General features: G+C 30.5%; 1 protein-coding gene across 2 annotated transcripts; it reads left to right on the forward strand.

Annotated features, from left to right (window-relative positions):
- The first annotated feature begins 262 nt into the window (after positions 1-262).
- LOC115989397 (phosphoinositide phosphatase SAC2-like) lies at positions 263-15,013 on the forward strand. Of its 2 annotated transcripts, XM_031113069.1 has the most exons (17): positions 263-486; positions 652-752; positions 5,447-5,651; positions 5,739-5,904; positions 6,123-6,345; positions 6,807-6,883; positions 7,037-7,227; positions 7,308-7,405; positions 8,244-8,383; positions 8,491-8,616; positions 9,031-9,391; positions 9,877-9,998; positions 10,138-10,218; positions 12,792-13,010; positions 13,112-13,252; positions 13,423-13,459; positions 14,409-15,013. In XM_031113069.1, the coding sequence occupies exons 2-17, from the start codon at positions 693-695 to the stop codon at positions 14,484-14,486; spliced, it is 2,325 nt and encodes a 774-aa protein (XP_030968929.1). In that variant the 5' UTR covers positions 263-486; positions 652-692; the 3' UTR covers positions 14,487-15,013. The 2 variants fall into 2 exon arrangements, with proteins under 2 accessions (XP_030968929.1, XP_030968930.1); XM_031113070.1 differs by lacking the exons at positions 263-486; positions 5,447-5,651 and having other exon boundaries at positions 666-752.
- The last annotated feature ends 4,659 nt before the right edge of the window (positions 15,014-19,672 follow it).

The raw sequence follows: 19,672 nt of genomic DNA on the forward strand, positions 1-19,672 counted from the left end.
ATATATATATATGTTTTGTATATGTAAACTTATGCATTATATTATGATTTATGTGCATATTTGTATATATGTATCTATATAACGCTAAGGAAAAAAAAAAAAAAAAACCTATATCAATGATAGCTAGTGTTACAAGACTTTGACCGAATACTTTGGCAACAAATACAGCTCATAGGGAGAAGCTTTCTGTATTTGCCGCCTTATAAAAAGGAAGAAACAGAATGATATCAGAGTTCTTTTACAGAAAGACTTATAAGTTTATCCTTTAACCCGTAGTCCAAAATTCACACTCAAAAAAGATACGTATGGATAAAAGCCAAGCAAGCAAGCAAACAATAAAAGCCTAAACCTCTATATGGATCATATCATTATCATTCTTCTTGTTGTTTTAGCCTCTGAAAGTTGTGGTTTCTGCCTCCGCCATAATCTGATTATCGCTTTGTTTGGAAACAGAAAAAAGCACAAGGATAAAGTTTCATCAACTGGGTATGGCCTCGTTTTAACTTTCTTTCTTCTCAATCTTAGTCTCGTATTATTCTTTCTCATAATATTACACACTTGTGTCACATTTTATGTATATATAACATATGTTTTTGGGCTGTATATGGGTGTGCATGTGTGAAGATTGATATTGGAAGGTTTATTGTGCAGTGATAAAGCGCTTGGTAGTAACGAGGTTTTAGTGTTCTATCATGGGTTCAGAGTCATCTGAGAGCTGCTTGCAAAGTTTCAGGCTCTATGAGACTTTTTCGGTAAATATATTTCATAGAGAAATAAGCAATTTCTGTCTCTATATGTTTTGTGTGTGTTTTTCTTTAGTTTATATGTTATGATTATAGTTTTTTTTTTCACTGTATTTTGTTGGTTGCTTTCTTTTTGATCAGCTTATATATAAAGATCAATTTGGGTTTGTTTCGTGTTGATTATATATAGTTTTTTTTTTTTTTCCCTGTATTTTCTTGGTTGCTTTCTTTTTGGTTAGCGTCTTTATATATACGATAAAGATTAAGCTTTGAATTTTGGGTTTGTTTCGTGTTGATTATAATATATATAATCATTATAATTGAGTTTCCAGATTGAACGTGGTGCGCATATATTTAGACTTTGTCTTTTGAGAGGCGATTGCGTGCAGATTCATACTAAAATAATTGATTGACTCCTGAACATTACAAATTTTGATATGATCTCCGTCTAAAGGTGATCTTGTTGTTAAATGATCCGCGTAAACAATTAACGAAAAACCAAATTGTTTGCCTTGAATTTCTTTTTTATTTTTACTGATTAAAATGGATTCTATTTATTTTTTAGTTTGTCATTTAAAGAGTGGAAAGTTTGGTTTTACCATGTGATGCATTATTTGAGATTCTCTTTATTGCATTTATATTCATTGAATTAACTAATGAAAGTAATGCATATAAATATTATCTATAGTTCTGCGTTGGCTATTTATATTAAAATAATTTATATGATTATTTTTAAAAAAATTATAAATATTACAAAAAAAATGTTTTTATTTGAAATAATATTATATATTCTTACTGTAGTAACAATAATAATAATAATAATAATAATAATAATATATTTAGAAAAAGGATATTCTTCATTTTAATTGCTTTAATAATAATTGAGACAAAAGCCATCAAAATTAGAATTTTCTAAACAAAAATTAATTTAACCATTTAGATTCTTGACTTCTTATAGTGAAATGTAATACACACACACATTTATTTTGATGTATTAATTATTTACTTATAATGAAATTTTGATGTCATTTTTCTAAGATTTAAATGATAAATAATTGATTTGAAATATTATATTTTGCTCAAATTTAGTTGCTTTTGCAACAATCGAAACAAAGTCTAATAAAAAAATTAATAATAACACACAATCAAGAATGTAACAAAATAATTGAAGGATATTTGAAATTTTATTTGATCAAAACAATATTTGCATTCTTGATCTTGAGTAGGCATAAAACATGCTTGTTGATGTAAGTCAGTATATCATGCAATTTTTAAATTTGTAAACTCATATAGTGTGATCAAATCACTACACCACCCTTATTATCTTTCAATTTTGTCTATAAATTAGAACATTATATATTACAATTTTTTACAAGAAAATTTATTAAAATATTGGAGGAAACTAATAACATTTAGAAGTTTTGATCAAGAAAATAGAAGAGATTGGCTACGCTTTCTAACCTTGAAGCCTCTCTCACGTATATTTCTTAGATATGTTTATATTTATTTTGAATTTTATTTTCTTCCCCTTCTTTTTAATTTATGTTTTCTAAGTTTAGATATCAAATTCTATAATTGTAGATAGTCATTTATTTTTGTAAGTAAGAATATGTTTCAAAAAAGGATATAATTTGATGCAAAGTATAGGTTACATTGTGATATCTATAATATTAGATTTCATTTGTTACTTATTTTCATTGGTTTATTTTTGTTTAAAGAATAAACTAGATGAAAATTATAATTATATTTTAAAAAAAATGAGTTTTTAAGAATATATATATATATAAAAGTAAATAAGCTAAATAAAACCCCAAAAAACAAATCAAACAATTACATAAGTAAAATTCTTTCTAATTAACACTCAAAATATACCATTCCAATAAAATGTTTTAAACAATATTGTCTTAATTAACATTAGAAATTTTGTTTCATTACATAGATTAAAATGTTTTCTATAAGGATCCGATTTGGGTCCCTAGCCCAAAAGATGGATGGACTTAGGCCCAAAAAGTCCAAAACAATGAATTTGTAAAGAGTGGGTTGGAAAACTGAGTTGAAATGAGTTGGAAAAAAAATAAAGTAGTCTCAATTGACAAGAACAGGAAAATAGATTGAATTAAACCAAAGAAAATCATTTTCGGCACAGTCCGAGGAGATCAGTTCTTATATATTTCTCAAAAGTTTGATTACAAAGTTGGTTTTTGATTGCTACAGTATTTTTCTCTTGATTTCTCGATCTCATTCTTTCACTACCTCCTTCCCCTTTTATACTCTTTTCCTCTTTCATCCTTACCCTCCACGTGCAGGCCAGATTGTTGGTCTTTGATCCTTATCCCATCAGCACCTTCTTAAAATCTTCATGTGGTAGCTGTAAGGCTAAAAACCACTATTCATGTATCATTTTCACATTAATGCGGCTAGAGAGTTAGTTGCAGAGTATTTAATGCGGTGGTAGCAACTTTTTCCTTAGATATTTTAAGACTCCCCTTTGTCTTTTGTTTCTGAAATACTTACCCGTACCAACAGAACTTTTTGGAACATTCCCTTGTACGGCAGACCACCTCTACGGACCTCGGCTTGAGCTGGCCGAAGAGGCATTCATCCTTGGCCCAGCCTCTTAGGCCATTATGGTCAAAGTTGACCTCTTCATTTATTAACATGGGCTCCCCTGACAATGTTTACCCTTTTCAGATGACCCATTATCCTCGGCTTGAGTCTCAGGCCTAATATTAATATAGATAATGAGCTCTTGGGCCCAATGCCCCTATATTTTCTAACATAATTTCTATAATAATATATATAAAACGGAAGATATTTGAATTTTAATTGACATCATAATATTTTGTTATTTAAGTTTTTGAAGTTAACATGTCATGATTATAATATATGTGTATATATATATTTAATTGAATTTATATTCTATTTTATTTTTAAACACTTCTTTAGAATATTCTTTCATCATATTTTATTTAAATGGTAGAGTCTAATTCTTTTACTCCTTAAAAGAAAATTATCCCACATTACTTAATAAACTGTATTGTATGTTACCGTATAAATTGTCTCATCATTCTTTAAAAATTAGAAAAGTGTCATGTCTCCACAACATTTTTACAAGTCTTTCATAACAAATCTTAGGAAGTAAGTTGTTATTAGTTTTAATTTGAACTCATCAATAAAATTATTATTATTTTTTTTTTTTTACTTACCAGTAATAGTCACTAACAACTTGTTACTTAGAATTTATTGTGAAAGTATTATGAAAATATTGTGAACATAACATTTCTCTAAAAGTTACTAGTATGAATTTAGAGTAGAGTATGTGTCCTAATAAATACTATTATTGAAATATTATATCAGTAACAACCATAATTATGAATTTTATATTTAAGGCAAACAAATAAAAGAAAGAATTTTTTTGTATTTTATTAGAATAGACAAACTCGTTTCATAAATAATAATAGGTAGGCAGCACACTTTTGCATTTTAGGACGATTTATAACTATCTTCTTAATGAATAATTCTTGAATGCTTTTCTGATTGCCTGATATGACTCATATCTACTTGGCAGTTTCTTGGTTTCTTTTTATAAATTGACTAATCTGTAATGCATTGACATTTTTATTAGTTGTAGATGCGATGCGTGAGAATATATAAATATAATATAATGAGGTGTAACACATAAAAAACGACAATTATTTCAAGTATTGTTTTTCTTTTATTATAAAGATCTCTACATGTATTTTTTTAATTTTATTTTATCATTACAAATATATCATTTTGTTATTTTTGGTGTGTTTGATTAATATTTTTTTAAGGTGAACCATTTTATTTTAACTTCTATTATAGTCTGTTATATTTACCTAATATACAATTAAAATTTATAAGTTTCATATTTATTATTAAAATTTCTCATCTCTTAACTATTAAGGAATAAAAAGATTGTCATGATAATCAAAACTCATCACAAAATAATAGTGTTATCTTAACCAAAATTAAAATAAAACCATAAGAATAAAGATAGACTTTAAAATGATTTACTACTCAAATAATTGGTAGGCACATTTGAATTCGTAATCATGTAAATTTTGTTTTGATATAAACTCAAATTCTTATTTCCTAAAAAACCTAAGTATTAACCCAAACCAAAATTCAACCAAAGCTCTATAAGAGGGAATTGTGATGGGAAATTTAAAAAACACCACTAAAACACATATTAAAGTTAAATAATAAAAAAAACCATCAACTTATAAATGATATCAAATTTATACAAAATAAGATGGAAAGAAGAAGAGCCAAAATATAACCAAAGAGAAAAGGATGAAGGAAATTTAACATTTAAATAAAGAGTAGTAGGGAGATAAAGAGGCAAAGAGGGAGGGAAAAAATTAGAAAAAGTGTAATAGTAGATGTGGACTAATAAAGAGAAGAGATTTTTTTTTTTTTTTTTTTTTTTTTTTTTAAAGAGAGAAGAAAAGTTTAAAAAGAGAAGAAAAAAAATTGTGGATAATATGGTACAATGATAGAGTAGCGAAATTTGTTGCATACATTAATATTTATATATATTTTTAAAAAAATTATGGAAAAAAAAATGATTATGTGACTGTTGATGTTAACATAAACGTAACAATAATAAATATTATGCTTCAACTTTTAGATATATATAAATATAGATTACATATTCATATCACTTTTATTTGCAACAGAATTATTATATCATAGGAAGAGATAAGAAGAAAACCTTTTGGAAGGTGTTAAAGATTGACAGGTTGGAGAGTTCTGAGTTAAAAATTTATGAAGATTCTACAACATACACTGAGAATGAGTGTGCTGACCTGTTAAAAAGGCTAGATGAAGGGAATAAAAAAACAGGTGGACTTAAACTAGTCACAGCTTGTTATGGAATCGTTGGTATGTTCTATGTGCAAGATTTTACCACCATGCAATCATACAAAAATGTATATATATTAAGTATTTTGGTCTTGTGTTTTCTTTCAGGGTTTGTCAAATTTCTGGAGCCTTATTACATGCTGCTTATAACAAAAAGAAGGAAAATTGGTGAAATTTGTGGTCATGCAATATATACTATTACAAAAAGCAAAATGATTCCAATTTCAAATCCTACTGTGCGGACCTTAATAGCTTATTCTAAGAATGAAAACAGGTATCACTTTACAATAAAGTATCATCCAAATTCATTGCCTATTTTGATAGTAGTAATTTGTCCAGGATAGATCCAATAATGTATCTTCTATATTTGACATAATTGAAGATATATTATTTTGTTTTACTTTTTTCTTTTTATTTTTTTATTTTTTTTCAAATTTGACATAATTGAAGTTATATTAATTTGTTTTACTTTTTTTCCCATATTTGACATAGGTATCAGAAGCTTCTTTGCACAGTGGACCTTACAAAGAACTTCTTTTTCAGCTACTCATACCATGTTATGCGTAGTCTTCAAAAGAATTTATGTGAATATAAGACTGGACAATGCATCTATAATAAAAAGTGTGTTTGGAATGCATTCTTAACAAGTGAAATCCGGAATACTCTAAAAAATACTCTCTGGACGGTTGCTTTAGTTCATGGCTTCTTTAAACAGGTATGGGATATTTAAATTTATTAAAATTGAAACTTTGTGCAAATTAAAATTTGAGTTCTTTTGTAAACTTTTTGCCAACTAGACTAATATTTTCATTATCAAAATCAATACCTTTGATTGCTATTAAATATGCAATGAGTTGCCTTTTCTTTCATCTTTTACTAGGGGCTACCCAGTTGGTATAGCTTATTTGAATTTTTTTTTTTTTTTTGAAAAAGTGAGGTTTTGAAAACGCATTACCAAAGGGGTAGGTGTTCATTTATGTAGAGTATATGTAATCCGTTTATGAATATCTATTTGAAGTAAGGTAATCTTTTTAGTAAGTTAAATAACTTAGCTGTAAGGTATCATCTATAATCTGATGATTTATGCATGGGTGTTTCCTAAATATCTCTAACTTTATTTAATAGAAGAAATAAAAGGTTTGAATGATATTGATGATTTGAATTTTTGTTATCCAGGTCAAACTTTCTATATCTGGCAGAGAATTTACATTAACCCTTATTGCTAGACGTTCTCGACTTTATGCTGGAACCAGGTATGGAGATGACTGCAATATACTTTTTAACTTTTTTTTTTCTTTTTTTTGAGAATCATATACTTTTTAACTTAGTTAAATAGTTAAACCCTTTTGTTGTACATTTGATATGCCTAAGTTTCTATTACTTTATTTTTCTATCTTCTGATGCAGATATTTGAAACGTGGTGTAAATAAGAGGGGTAGTGTAGCTAATGATGTCGAGACAGAACAGATTGTGTCTGAAGATGCTGCTAAAGGTCGCATGATGCGAATCAGTTCTGTTGTACAATATCGAGGTTCAGTCCCTCTGATTTGGTCGCAGAATATTTCAGGATTTCGTAAATTCAAACCTGAATTTTCTTGTATGACTCTAGCACAACCAATTTTTACATTCTCATTGATAACTTTTCATTATTCAACTGACTTTTCTTTTGGTTTACAGTAGCACCAGAACAACATAACTATGAAGCCACAAAACTTCATTTTGAGAACCTTGCCAAAAGATATGGAAAGCCAATAATTATATTGAGTTTATTGAAGGTATGCCTTTCTATTACCTTTCTATATTTAATAAGGAGATAGAGGCTGAGTTGGGACTATTATTCTTCGGAATGACAAGACAGTATAGTTGTAGCTAGTTCAAATTTGACAATGGTTCAAAAAATTGAAAATATAACTCAAGTAAACAAAGAAAATGTAAAGAGCATTCAGTTCATTGTATATATCTCTTATTAATACAAGCAAAGGTTTAAATGAGCATTTTCAAAAACCGGTCAAGTTTGTCTAAATGATTAAAAAATTTACTCTTCAAATTGAGCTAAATTTGGCAGTCCTTAACTTGCAGAAGAAAAACAAAAAAAGAAAAGAAAAACATAACAGGTGGAAAAATGAGTCCTGCAAAGTAGAATCTTGGCGCAACAATGAAGGATTTTAAAATGTCAGAATAGAAAGATACTATATTTGTATCCATAATAAAGAAAAAAAAAATGCTATCTTTGTCTGTGCTCATTGCTATAACCTCTTGCTTAGCCAAAATTATAATGTTTGTCATCACCTGTTTTTTGTCTTTCATTCTTTACCATCTACTGTGAGCTGTAAATATTAGTCTATCTTTTCCTAAAATATTTATAAGTAAATTTTTAAAAGACTCCTTTAGATGCCATTAAGAAATAGTGATGATAATGTGTGCAGATTTTGATTTGACTTTCATAACTCACTTCATTTAAGATTTGTACCCTACTTGGGGGCATAGATCATCTAAAATTGGGACTTTATGTAGACTTAATAGTCTACATACTTGTAGCAAAAGTAATTGTGGATCTGCTCCCTAATTTTATTCTCATTTTCTTCTCATTTGATCACAATTGTTTATTAACAGACACGTGGAAAGAAGCGTGCTGAAAAAAACCTAAGTGCAGCATATGCAAAAGCTATTACATCCATCATTGAGGATTTACCAGAAGAAAATCAGCTAAGGTTTTGTCGTTGGGATTTAAATACACACATGTACCACAGAAGGTAGTCCACCTTTCCCTTGTATATATATAATAACTATAGATTTCCTATTATTTAAAATATGATTGACATTAATATAAAGCATGATTGACATGAATCTTTTGCCGCAGAGCTATACAGGAATTGAAACAGCTAGGAGAATTTTTTGCTAATACATTGGACTTAACTGGCATCTTCTACTGTCATGTACCACAAAAATTGTGTTTGGAGGGATTTTTAAACTTATCCTACTTTGAGTAAGTCTGATACATAGTGGATACTATTTGTTTGATATGGTATCTCATGTCATTTAATTTCTTGTACATGATATGGATATGAATTTTCAGAATTGTAACTTGACATGTTTTTCCAGACCAACTTAGTTGTAGCTTGTAACTTGTTAAATCCTGATAACATTACCATGGAATAAAAATTGAATATTCCAGTTTGGCCTATTTTTCATATGTGTCTATATATATAAATATATATATATGTATATATGCTTGCAAGCAAATCATGTTGGATCAGCTTATAAGAAGCTACTTAGACTCTTCGGAGCCTTCACGGAATGGCTTTCTATTGCTTAGGCTTTAAGATACTTGCTAGTAGTTCAAAATTTTGACAATTTTGATGGTTTAGTTCAAATTTTTGACAGTTTCTTTTTGCTGCAGTGAGAATAATGGTCAATTCTATCTAGAGAATCTCAATGAAAATGAGGATGCTGATAACCTAGAAACAAAAGTTGATGATGGTGTTAGTAGTGGAGATGTATGTAGAAAATATGGTGTTAAATCCACAACATCTCAGAAAGGGATTCTAAGGACCAACTGCTTGGACTGCTTAGATCGCACAAACATTGCCCAATATATGTATGGGCTAGTTGCTCTTGGACGTCAGCTGCATGCTTTGGGATTTATAGAATCCCCAAATGTTGATTTGAAAAATCCTTTGGCAGAGGATTTAATGAAAGTTTATGAGGCTATGGGTGACACACTTGCACTACAATATGGTGGTTCCCCAGCACACAATAAGGTAATCCTTTGGTGTATTTAAAATATCTAAAATTTATTAAATGTGAATGGAAATGAAAATTCTTATGTGTTTGCTATCCAAAATAATTGTCACCTAGGATTGACTTCCAAGAAGGAATTTTAGGGTCTTAGAGTACTCAGATAGTTTTGTGCAGTGAGGAGAGAATACACTTTTGCTTACTCCTTGTGAAAATTTGGAGCTGAGACTCTAAATCATATGGTTGTATCCCTCTCCAAGGTCTTTTGAGATCTTAAATTGATCATGAATGGTCTGAAGCTCTAAGCAATCAATTTTTTCATAACCTTACTTAGCAGGTTCAATGCTCATAGCCAAGGCAACACTGGATTAAATTCTAAATTTGTGACATTATGCCAGTTAATTCTTATCTTCCTTTTTTTTTCCTAGCTTAGACGCATGTTTCAGATTCTTGTTTAAATTTCAACTCTCCCAACTATTCACAATTTTGCATTGGTGATGCTAAATAGATATTTGCTGAGATCAGAGGTCAATGGAGACCAGTAGCTGGTTACCAAGATCTTATGAAAACTGTACAAAGATTTTACTGCAATGCCTTCTCAGATTTTGAGAGACAAGATGCAATTAATGTGTAAGTCAATTACTTAATAATAGTTGACTCACTATGGAAGATTCATAAAGCCTGCAATATGTATTATTCAAATACTAAGTGCATCAACCAAGATAGTTGGAGGAAATCTAATTAATTATATGACTTGAAATTTGTCTAGGTTCTTGGGTTATTTTCGTCCACAACTGGGTAAGCTATCTCTGTGGGAATTGGATTCAGGCCAGCGTTTCAATGTTGGGAGGTAAGATTTTGATAAGCATGTTAGACACAGATTGTTGTGCTGCCTACATTTTGTCCTTTTCAATTCAATGCAACTTCTGTAATGATTAATGAAGCAAGTTAGGTAATAACTACGTATTTGCCAAGTATTCTTTTAACTCACAATAATCTGTAGGCAATTGTATTTTCTTCCATATTTTTTCAGGTTAGACTGTGGTTCTGAGACAATTTTAAGAATTAGTTTCCAACACAGGAAGAACTAAGAATACTAAAATGTTTTAGGAACACTTGGGAAATGTTTACATTGCTGATTTTCTTTGAACACTTTCGAAAGCATGTTTACTATGGCATTTACCTTATAGTTATCCTTTAGCCTTTTGTATAGTTCTTAAATGTTTCTGAGAAGTACCTTTTGGTCCTTAAGTTATCATCAAGGCTTTCCATTATTGTTCAGTGCCCCATATGGATGGTGTTGAAGTTTCTTGTCAAATTTCAGTTTGAATTTTCAGTTTTCCAGTGTTCTTAACTTCTTCCTATTTTACTGATGCGGGAAGCATAAAGAACTTTGATTTTTTGATATCAATTATATTTTTTTTGGTCAATTGGATTTTTTTTTAGGTCTTATTAGCTTAAGAATTTCCAAGGCATTTAGAATTAGGATTTCCTAAGTCAACTAGAATTTGGGCTTAGTAGTCTATATGCATAGTATTGAACTCCTATGGAGACATTTTACAGTTTTATTGATGGATACATTTATGGTCCGTTTGGATTGAGGGAGAGGGAGGGGAAGTAGAGCAGAGTAGATTTAACATAAAATTAGCTTATTTTTAGTCAACATTACTCTACTCCCCTCCACTCCCCCCTCCAACTAAACAGGCCATTACTGTGAAACGTATCCAATGATCACACCAACCAACCCTGGGTCTTAACTCCTATATGTTTTCTAACTCCTAGGTTATCTCTCCTCTATTTTTCTGTTTTTCAATTTCATTGTTGAATCATTTTAGTTTTGTCTTGCGTTACACTACGCTCGTCATCTGGCTCCATTTCCCTCTTTCTATATTTCTCTTTCAGCTATATCAACATTTCCTAAAAGATTAAACCATCTCAACAAACCAAATATCATTAAAAGAAAATAAGAAATTTTAAAGTAGCTACAATAAAGTATAGACAATTAGACATGCATAAACGCATGCAAAGATACACATAACTTTAAACACATAATTTTCTTTCCATGAAGCCCAAATTTTCAACTCTCTTGCTTTTGAACAGCTAATAAGATTTTTCAATCTTCTCTATGAATATAAAAAATAAGTCACCTCACATCTCTGATATCCAATTGAGAAATATTTAGACAAAGGTGCTATTAACAAAGTTTATGTGAATGTGAGGAGGGGAAATTAATTGATTATACAATTTCAAGATCCTTTTAATTTGTTAATAGTCTTTTTTTTTCAAGAACTTGTTAGGTTTTAATCTTGGCTAATTCCTATGAAAAGATTAAGAGTAAAAACGTATTGAAAGTAGTTGTACTTGAGTTAGATTAGAACTTTGTAAGAGTTAATTGAAGAAATTTGAAATTAGAGAATTTCGCTCAAGCAAAATTCAAATTCGCTCAAGCAAAACATTAATTCAGATAGAAACTTTGTGAGTACTTCACTTGATGTGCACTTGAGTGAAATTGTCATGATTTACAATCCAAGTTTGACTAGAAGATGTATTCTTGCTCATTGTTTACCGTACTTCATGCATCTATAATGATATCGACACATCTGATATAGCCAAATGTTTGAGAGTTCCTCTATTCAATCCTTTTAAATCACTTGATGCACGAATTTTTGAAAGGAGAATGGCTGTCATACCAGAGCAATATAGAGAAAACTTGATCCTTTCTTTCCCTTGAGCCAAACTGAAAATGAATTAGATTTTACCCACTCATTTTGTGATCTGAAGAGTGTGAGATTAGCTTGAAACCATAGAGATTTTATATAGCGAGTTCATTGCAGCAAATCTTTGAGGAGTTCATTGGAGTCGTAGAGGTTTTATTTCTATAAAAGGATTCCAAAGGTTTTAGGTCTAGTGTGGTAAGAAGGCAAGCGAGGGGTTTGCAAAGGCTACATTGAATAGGATTGGATCATAGACTATTGTAACTAATTTTTTTATGAGTAAGTCTGTTATCATAACTATTTCCACAACTTTGCCACAATTTGTTCATGTGTTGACTTGTAATTGGTGGAATTGTGGAGTCACTATTTTTTCCCACCACTTACAAGTCGCCACATAATCAAATTGTGGCCAAAGTTGTGAAAATTGTTGTGGTAGTAGACTTACTATTTTTTATAGTGGATTTTTTGATGGAATTGGATCCTTGAATTGGTTTTTCCCAGTAAAGAGGTTCTTCTCTAGGTTTCCAAGTGTACTTTACTGCTTTATCATTATTGCTTTAGATTTGATATTTGATTTTTATGATTGATATATTTGCTTGTGTATGACATCTATGATAATCTTGAGTATTAAACAACAATTCCATTGCTTAGGTAAGTAGAAGTCTTTATAGAATTTCAGAACTTGTAGTGAAATTTTTCATATTTGCAGGTCATCTACTAAAAGGTCATTTTCGGATAGTGATATTCACTCTAGGGGTGACTCAACTATGACGAGCACAGATTTAATACATTATCAGCCTTTGTCTAAAGAACTGCAAGGAGGCAGCATGAGTCTTCCAGATATCCCAACTCAGCCTTTGTCTGATGAAGCACAAGGAGATGACACAAGTATTTTAGAGTGCACGCCAGAGGTCTCAACTAGCATCAGGTTAAACCTTTTTTTTGGTGGACTGATCTTTAGCCTGATAGTTAAAAGTGAATATAATATAATAGATGTTGGTTTTCTTTGACATACTTAATGTCTGATAGGCAACTTATGCAAGTGGACCAAAGTCTCAGAAGTGATGACAATCATAACGTTGAAAATAGGGATGTATCTAACCACTCAAGTTTATTTGATATGGACTGGCATTCTTCATCTGGAAATTCTTTTGTTGAAGCAAATGACAGGTTATTATCAATTTATCTATTACACCTTTTAGTATGAATGTGAAAAGCAAATTGCTCGCGCAGTCGCGTTATACCATTAAGTTTTTTTTTTTTTTAAATTTATTTTATTGTCTTCTAAGTGGGACTGCAATGTCTTCTGACTGAGCACTGTTTTTTGTGAATATATACAGGTGCCCTGAGTGTAAGGATACGATAGATCAAATGAAGGTATGCATATTACTATCTCATTGCTGACTATGTTTTATAATGAAAAAAAAATATATATATATATATATATATATAAATATTTAGCCTTAAACTATGTAGCCAAACAGCCCCCTTTTCCAATTATGTAGCAAAATAACTCTACTTTGGAACTCAATATTGCTGATGTTGAGTTCTGCCTAGAAGTTCTATGCATATTTTGCCATTTAAAATGTTTTGAAAATTTTACACAGAACTCAACATTAGGAACTTTGAGTTCCACTTAAAAATATGTATAAAACTTGATATTGCTAATATCAAGTTTTAGGAAGAACTTGGTATCAAAAAAATTGAATTCAAAAACAAGGATATTCTGCTACATAGTTTGAAAAGGGAGCTGTGAGCTGTTTAGTAACATAGTTAAAAAATTAAGGCTAAATAGTCATTTTCTACTTATTAATGATGTATCTTGTCCGACAGAAACCCAAAAATTATGTCATGCTAATCCACAGAAAATACAATAGATGAGTTAGTGACACCATTCCACTGACCTGTAAAGACTATATGAGAAAATCTCTTCCAGGCATTTCTATCTTTGACCTTAATGGATAAAACTTAGACTGCTATGATCAAGCTTTCAACAAATATTCAAGCATATTTAAGCACACCACTTTATTCTTATTGTTCATGACTAGTAGCATAGGATGGATGCAATTTCTGCATCTAGCAATGCAGCAAGTCAGTCGGGCCATAACAATTTGTCTCTCTCCCCAGTAGACATCGAAGTCCTATGTTTAGTTTTTCAAGCCTCTCTGAAACATGGCCCTGAACTTATTACATGGACAAAATTGTCATCATCATTTGTCTTCTTTCAATGCAAGTGAAATGGCAACAAAGTTATCATGTTGCTTTGCTTTTTTCTGGTTGCTGTAATTAGAAAAAAAAATGCTTACTTCTTTTTCTACTGTTTTAGGGAAATTTTCTTGGTGAATATAGTATGAGCTTTTTGAACTGGGTTATTCATGGGGAGGCACTGTTCCACGGAAGTTGACAAAAGTTATTTAAATATAACACTAGAGCATTTGGATGTAGCTTTTTGCCAAAAGTTGGCTAAAGTTTAGCTGTACTTTTAAAAGGTGTACATAGATAAATAAGCTAAAAAGCTTGAAGAAAAACTGGTGAACAGATGGATGTAGAGTGCTGGACAGAAACAAGAAGGTTAGAGAGAAATTGAAAGTTGAAGACTATTGGCATTCAATACATTTCTTCAATTCCTATAATTTCTTTAGGGACATGATATAGGAAACACAAGTGTAAATATCTACTGCTGATTCTTTGATTCTCACATAGGCTTTGAATTGACACTGTATATTTACTATAACATAATTTTTTCACTTTTTTTCCATTATTTTGTGGGTGTATTCATTAAAAGGAGAATTTAGAAAGTTGGCCAGCCCTTTGGTTTTTTCTCTTGCTAGTCTTTTGGTTCTTCCAAGTTTATGATGATTACTTAACCTTTGTGCTCCCCTTTTTCCTTTTTGTTTTTCTTAATTGTGATTATGAGTAATTCATGAAACTGGGACTCTGTAACTTGTAAGTTTGTCAATCTTTTAGTTTCTCCTCAATTTTTCTCTTGCCAACCTTTTCTTTTTGTCAATTTAAGGAAATTCCTTGTTCTTTTTCTTATATCTTCGTTTGTATCATTCCTTTTGTCTCATTTTCTCTTTCCTTATTTCCAAACTCAAATGAAATCAAACCACAGATAATGCTCAAATCATAGATGACAGTCTTTTTCAAATGATAATTGATATCTTGAGATAATCATTGGCTATCATTCATATGACAAATCTAGACACACTATGCAATCACTCCCAATAACAATGAACAGGTTTCCAAAGTTAAATTAGGTAGACAAGGCAAATATTGAACAGTATCTTATTCTTGAAGAATGTATATCGCTCTCTAAGTGATCCCTGCCATCAGGTTAGTACTATTATATGTAACCCTCTACAATATTGATGTTTTAAAGTATTTTACCCTGCAACCAATTTTCTATGTCAATGCTTGACCCCTTACCTTTTTTTGTTTCTTAGTCCTACAACTTATGACAAATGCAAGAAGATCCCCTAATCTAATGGAGCAAGCCTTAGAAGAGCAAGGCATACCGTATATAACTCTTTAGTCTTTAGCTTGATGCTAGAATGCCCATAAAATAGCGAGCTTGATGAAGGAGCATAACCAGAAACTATCTCAATATTTTATTTTTTATTTTCATTGGATAATTTTATATTTTAATATTTTTATTTATTTAGTTTGAGTTATAATAGGGATTGAATTGCATATCCTTAGATAATGATTAGTTTAGTATTTGGATTAGTTTAGATTAGTATTTGAGTTTGATTAGGATTCGTTTTAGGATGTATGAATTCTAATCAAATTCAAATACTAATCTAAACTAATCATTATCTAAGGATATGCAATTTAATCCCTCTCATAACTTAAACTTTTTTTTTGGAGATTGTTTTAACCTATGACATCCGATCCTGATTATAGTTCTTTAACATCAGACCAAGACACCAATTGGTTTTCAACCATCAGAAACTTTACCAGTTAAACTAATTAGAACCCACCTATCATAACTCAAACTAAATAAATAAAAATATTAAAATCTAAAATTATCCAATAAAAATTAAAAATAAAATACTGAGGTAGTTCTAGTTATACTTCTACATCAAAGCTGCTGTTAGTACTCTAGGTTCTTTTCAAAATACTTGCCAATTTCCCCCGCTATCCAGATAGAATACTATATATTTAGATAAATATATCAAATATATTTTGACATGTAGTGAGTTGTTAGGTACCCAAAGGTAATTTGGCTATGTAAATATAGACAAATCATTATATATATATATATATAGAAGTAGGAACCTCCTTTGTGAGAGCATGAGGTTAATTTTACTATGTGGAGCATTTTTTGAGAATTATTAACCTCATCTTTTAATTAGTGTTATGCTGTCACTCTTTTACAAAAGGGAGATATAATGCATAAAATATGAGTTTATGGATCAAATGGTAAATTATATCCGTTTGGCATGGAAATTGGCAAGCATATTGAAAACATATAGAACATGTAATCCAACGATTGGTTTTCTAAATTATGAATTCAATAATAAGTTATTGGGTGGCAAATATATATATATATATATATATATTCATTTAACCTTCCATCTAAGCAAATATTTCAATGAATTATATAATTTTTATTATTTATTTATATTAAAAATAAATATTATATTTTCTTAGAATTTATAATTTTGATAAACATTTTAGGCAGCCACACTTAGCTGTGTGCATATATATCTTTCAAAACCCAACCCCCCCCCCCCCCAAAAAAAAATAATGGTATTATGCATCATAAATGGATTGCCAATGTGTAAATGCCAAGTATGATGCCAAGTATGTAAATTAATGTTTTGGTTGATCAACCTATGGCGTCCGCTTCTAATGATAGCTCTTTATCATCAGACCAAGACACCAATCGGTTTTTAGTGTAGGCAGAGATTGAACCTCAAATCTCTTATTCAACCATCAGAGACTTTATCAGTTGAGCTAACAAAAACTCACTTGTCCAATATATATAATTTCAACTTCCCAACTAAAATTTTTGCCCAACATATTTTGTTCCAAGCTACAATAATCTATTGCCATGTGGTGCATTCCTTGAAATGAAAATAGAACAATACTCTTCATTTAACCTTCCACCTCAACAAAAATTTGTGTCAATTATATAATTGTTTAAAGTACTTTTTTCTATTTAGCTAAAAATATTAGTGTCTTCTTTTATGTCAAAATGTTAATTTAATGTCATGTGTTTAATGAGGTACATGTAGTCATTTTTAAGTATTAATTTTTTTATAGGTGAAGTGTAATAGTTATTAATATATAAAGGGAACATATTTCATTCTCTCTCTTTTTTTTTTTTTTTTTTTTTTTTTTCTCACAATAAGTTGGGATGGAGGATTTAAATTCGGGTTCTTTTAGACAACACTCTTAAGACATAAAAGTTTTGGTAATTTATATGGTTATTTTTAAAAAGGTTTATATTAGAATATAATTGATTTTGAATATGATATTCTCTTACTTAAGTTTTAGTTGCTTTAGCTATAATTGAAAGAAAAACCTACAAAATATGGGGTGGACCTATGGGGTGTTAGTTACCCTGTGTTAGTTACCCTAGACTGTTTGGTACCTAAAGTTTTGCTTTAATATAATTTTCTATTCACCACCCCCCCCCCCCAAAAAAAAAACCAACAAAACACATAAACATATTTAATAATACACGCAATAAAAAATATAAAACATAAACATGTGGTTAAGTTACTCAAAAATAATTATATATCTGTGAGTTCGTGAAATTTTCGTTTCTCTAATACAAAAGGTTTATCTATTAAGAATTTCATATGGGAAAAGAGAAGGTTACCCATATTTTTTGATAATATGAAAAATTCTCTTTCAGCTTGAACAAAAATGGTGAACAAGTGAACAAGAACAAGAACAAGACAGCTTTGTTCTTTAGTAAATCCACACCGGAGAATGTACATCTTGCTATCAAAGGAAGTTTGGGATTGCAAGAAATAGCACAATATGAAAAGTACCTTGGACTAGCATCTCTGATTGGAAGGGGGAAAAAGAGAGTTTTAATTACATCAAAGAAAGAATATAGAGAAAATTACAAGGTTTTGAAGGGAAGTTATTATCACAAGTTGGTCATGAATTTTTGGTAAAATCAATTATCCAAGCCATTCCAACTTTCACTATGGGATGCTTCAAATTATCCATTGGCTTGTGCAATGATATTGAGACTTTGATTAGGAAATTTTGGTGGGGACATTGTAGAGATGGTAGGAAGATTCATTGGTTTCGGTGGGATGAGTTGACAAAATCCAAGTTTGTAGGGGGAATTGGTTTCTGGGATTTGGTGATGTTTAATGATTCTTTATTGGCAAAAAAAACTTGGAGATTGTTACACAACAAGAATTCACTCTTTTACAAAGTATTTACTATGCTTTTTCCCCAATTGTTCTATTATGGAGGCTAAAGACTCAAGGTCAGGATCGTATGCATGGTGAAATATTCTTAAAGGAAGGGATGTTATTCAAAAAGGTGCTCACTGGCGGATTGGGAATGGAAAAAACGTAAAAATATGGCAGCATCAGTGGCTTAACAGGAAGCACCCTCCATTAGTTTGTTCTCCCATGATTGCATCCTTGGAAGAGGCCACAATTGATCTGCTTATTGATGATAAAACTAGGTAGTAGAACAATGGTGTCATTGATGGGATATTTGCACCGGAGGAAGCTGATTTAGTCTAAAGAATCCCATTATCTAGAGTGGAATTTGAGGATACTCTGTTCTGGCCAATGATGCAGGATGGTTGCTATTCCTGTAATTTCGATTACCGGTTCTTGAAGGAGGAAGCAGAGCTTGAGGTTAGGGACATGGAGGACAATCAGGGAAAGGGTTTGTGAAAAAGTATTTGGTCTTTGCAGGTGTTGAATAAAGTGAAGAATTTTGTTTGGAGGGCCTATCGAAACTCACTGCCCATAAAAGATGAATTTAGTTTGTCGTATGATCATTGAATCTCCCACATGCGATCGTTGCCAGGTTTGTCCAGAAATGGTGCTTCATGCTTTCTGGTCATGCCGAGAAGTTGATGTTGTTTGGTCCGATGTGGAGCTCTTGTTAGTGACGGAACTCGGCTTTATTCATGCTGTCTTGGAGGGGATTCTTTGACACTAATGTCATCTCTGAAACATGAATGTGAAATAATGTCACTTGATGGTCTGCTATTTTAAGATGCTCGTCGCTGTTCTAGTTCCTTTATCACGTTACTTTCATACTAAGAGAGAAGGTAATAAGGTTGCTTATTTTATTGCTCTATATGCTTTAAATATCTTTGACTTTGTTGTATAGATAGAAGATGTTCCATCACCGGTTTCTTTTTTACTTCAGGCTAATTTAGCCTATCATATTTAAGAAAAGCTAAGCAGTCTTCTACCAAAAAAAAAAAACTTGAACAGAAATGGCATACCAATTATAATGAAAAATTCTCTTTCAACTTGGAAAATAATGGCATACCAAAACATAGTTTCCAATAATGAGTTTTCAAAATAAGGCACACAATGTACAAAAGAAAGAGAAAAATAAAATAAAAATGTAAATGATAATAATGATATG

Source organism: Quercus lobata, chromosome 5 (genome assembly GCF_001633185.2).
Source record: "Quercus lobata isolate SW786 chromosome 5, ValleyOak3.0 Primary Assembly, whole genome shotgun sequence".
Taxonomy (NCBI): Eukaryota; Viridiplantae; Streptophyta; class Magnoliopsida; order Fagales; family Fagaceae; genus Quercus; species Quercus lobata.

Excerpts from the sequence above, each read along its gene's own strand:
- LOC115989397 (XM_031113069.1), top strand. The coding sequence starts at position 693 with ATGGGTTCAGAGTCATCTGAGAGCTGCTTGCAAAGTTTCAGGCTCTAT. Across the intron at positions 5,905-6,122 it reads TATTCTAAGAATGAAAACAG|GTATCAGAAGCTTCTTTGCA; the intron begins GTATCACTTTAC and ends TATTTGACATAG. Across the intron at positions 9,999-10,137 it reads AGACAAGATGCAATTAATGT|GTTCTTGGGTTATTTTCGTC; the intron begins GTAAGTCAATTA and ends AAATTTGTCTAG.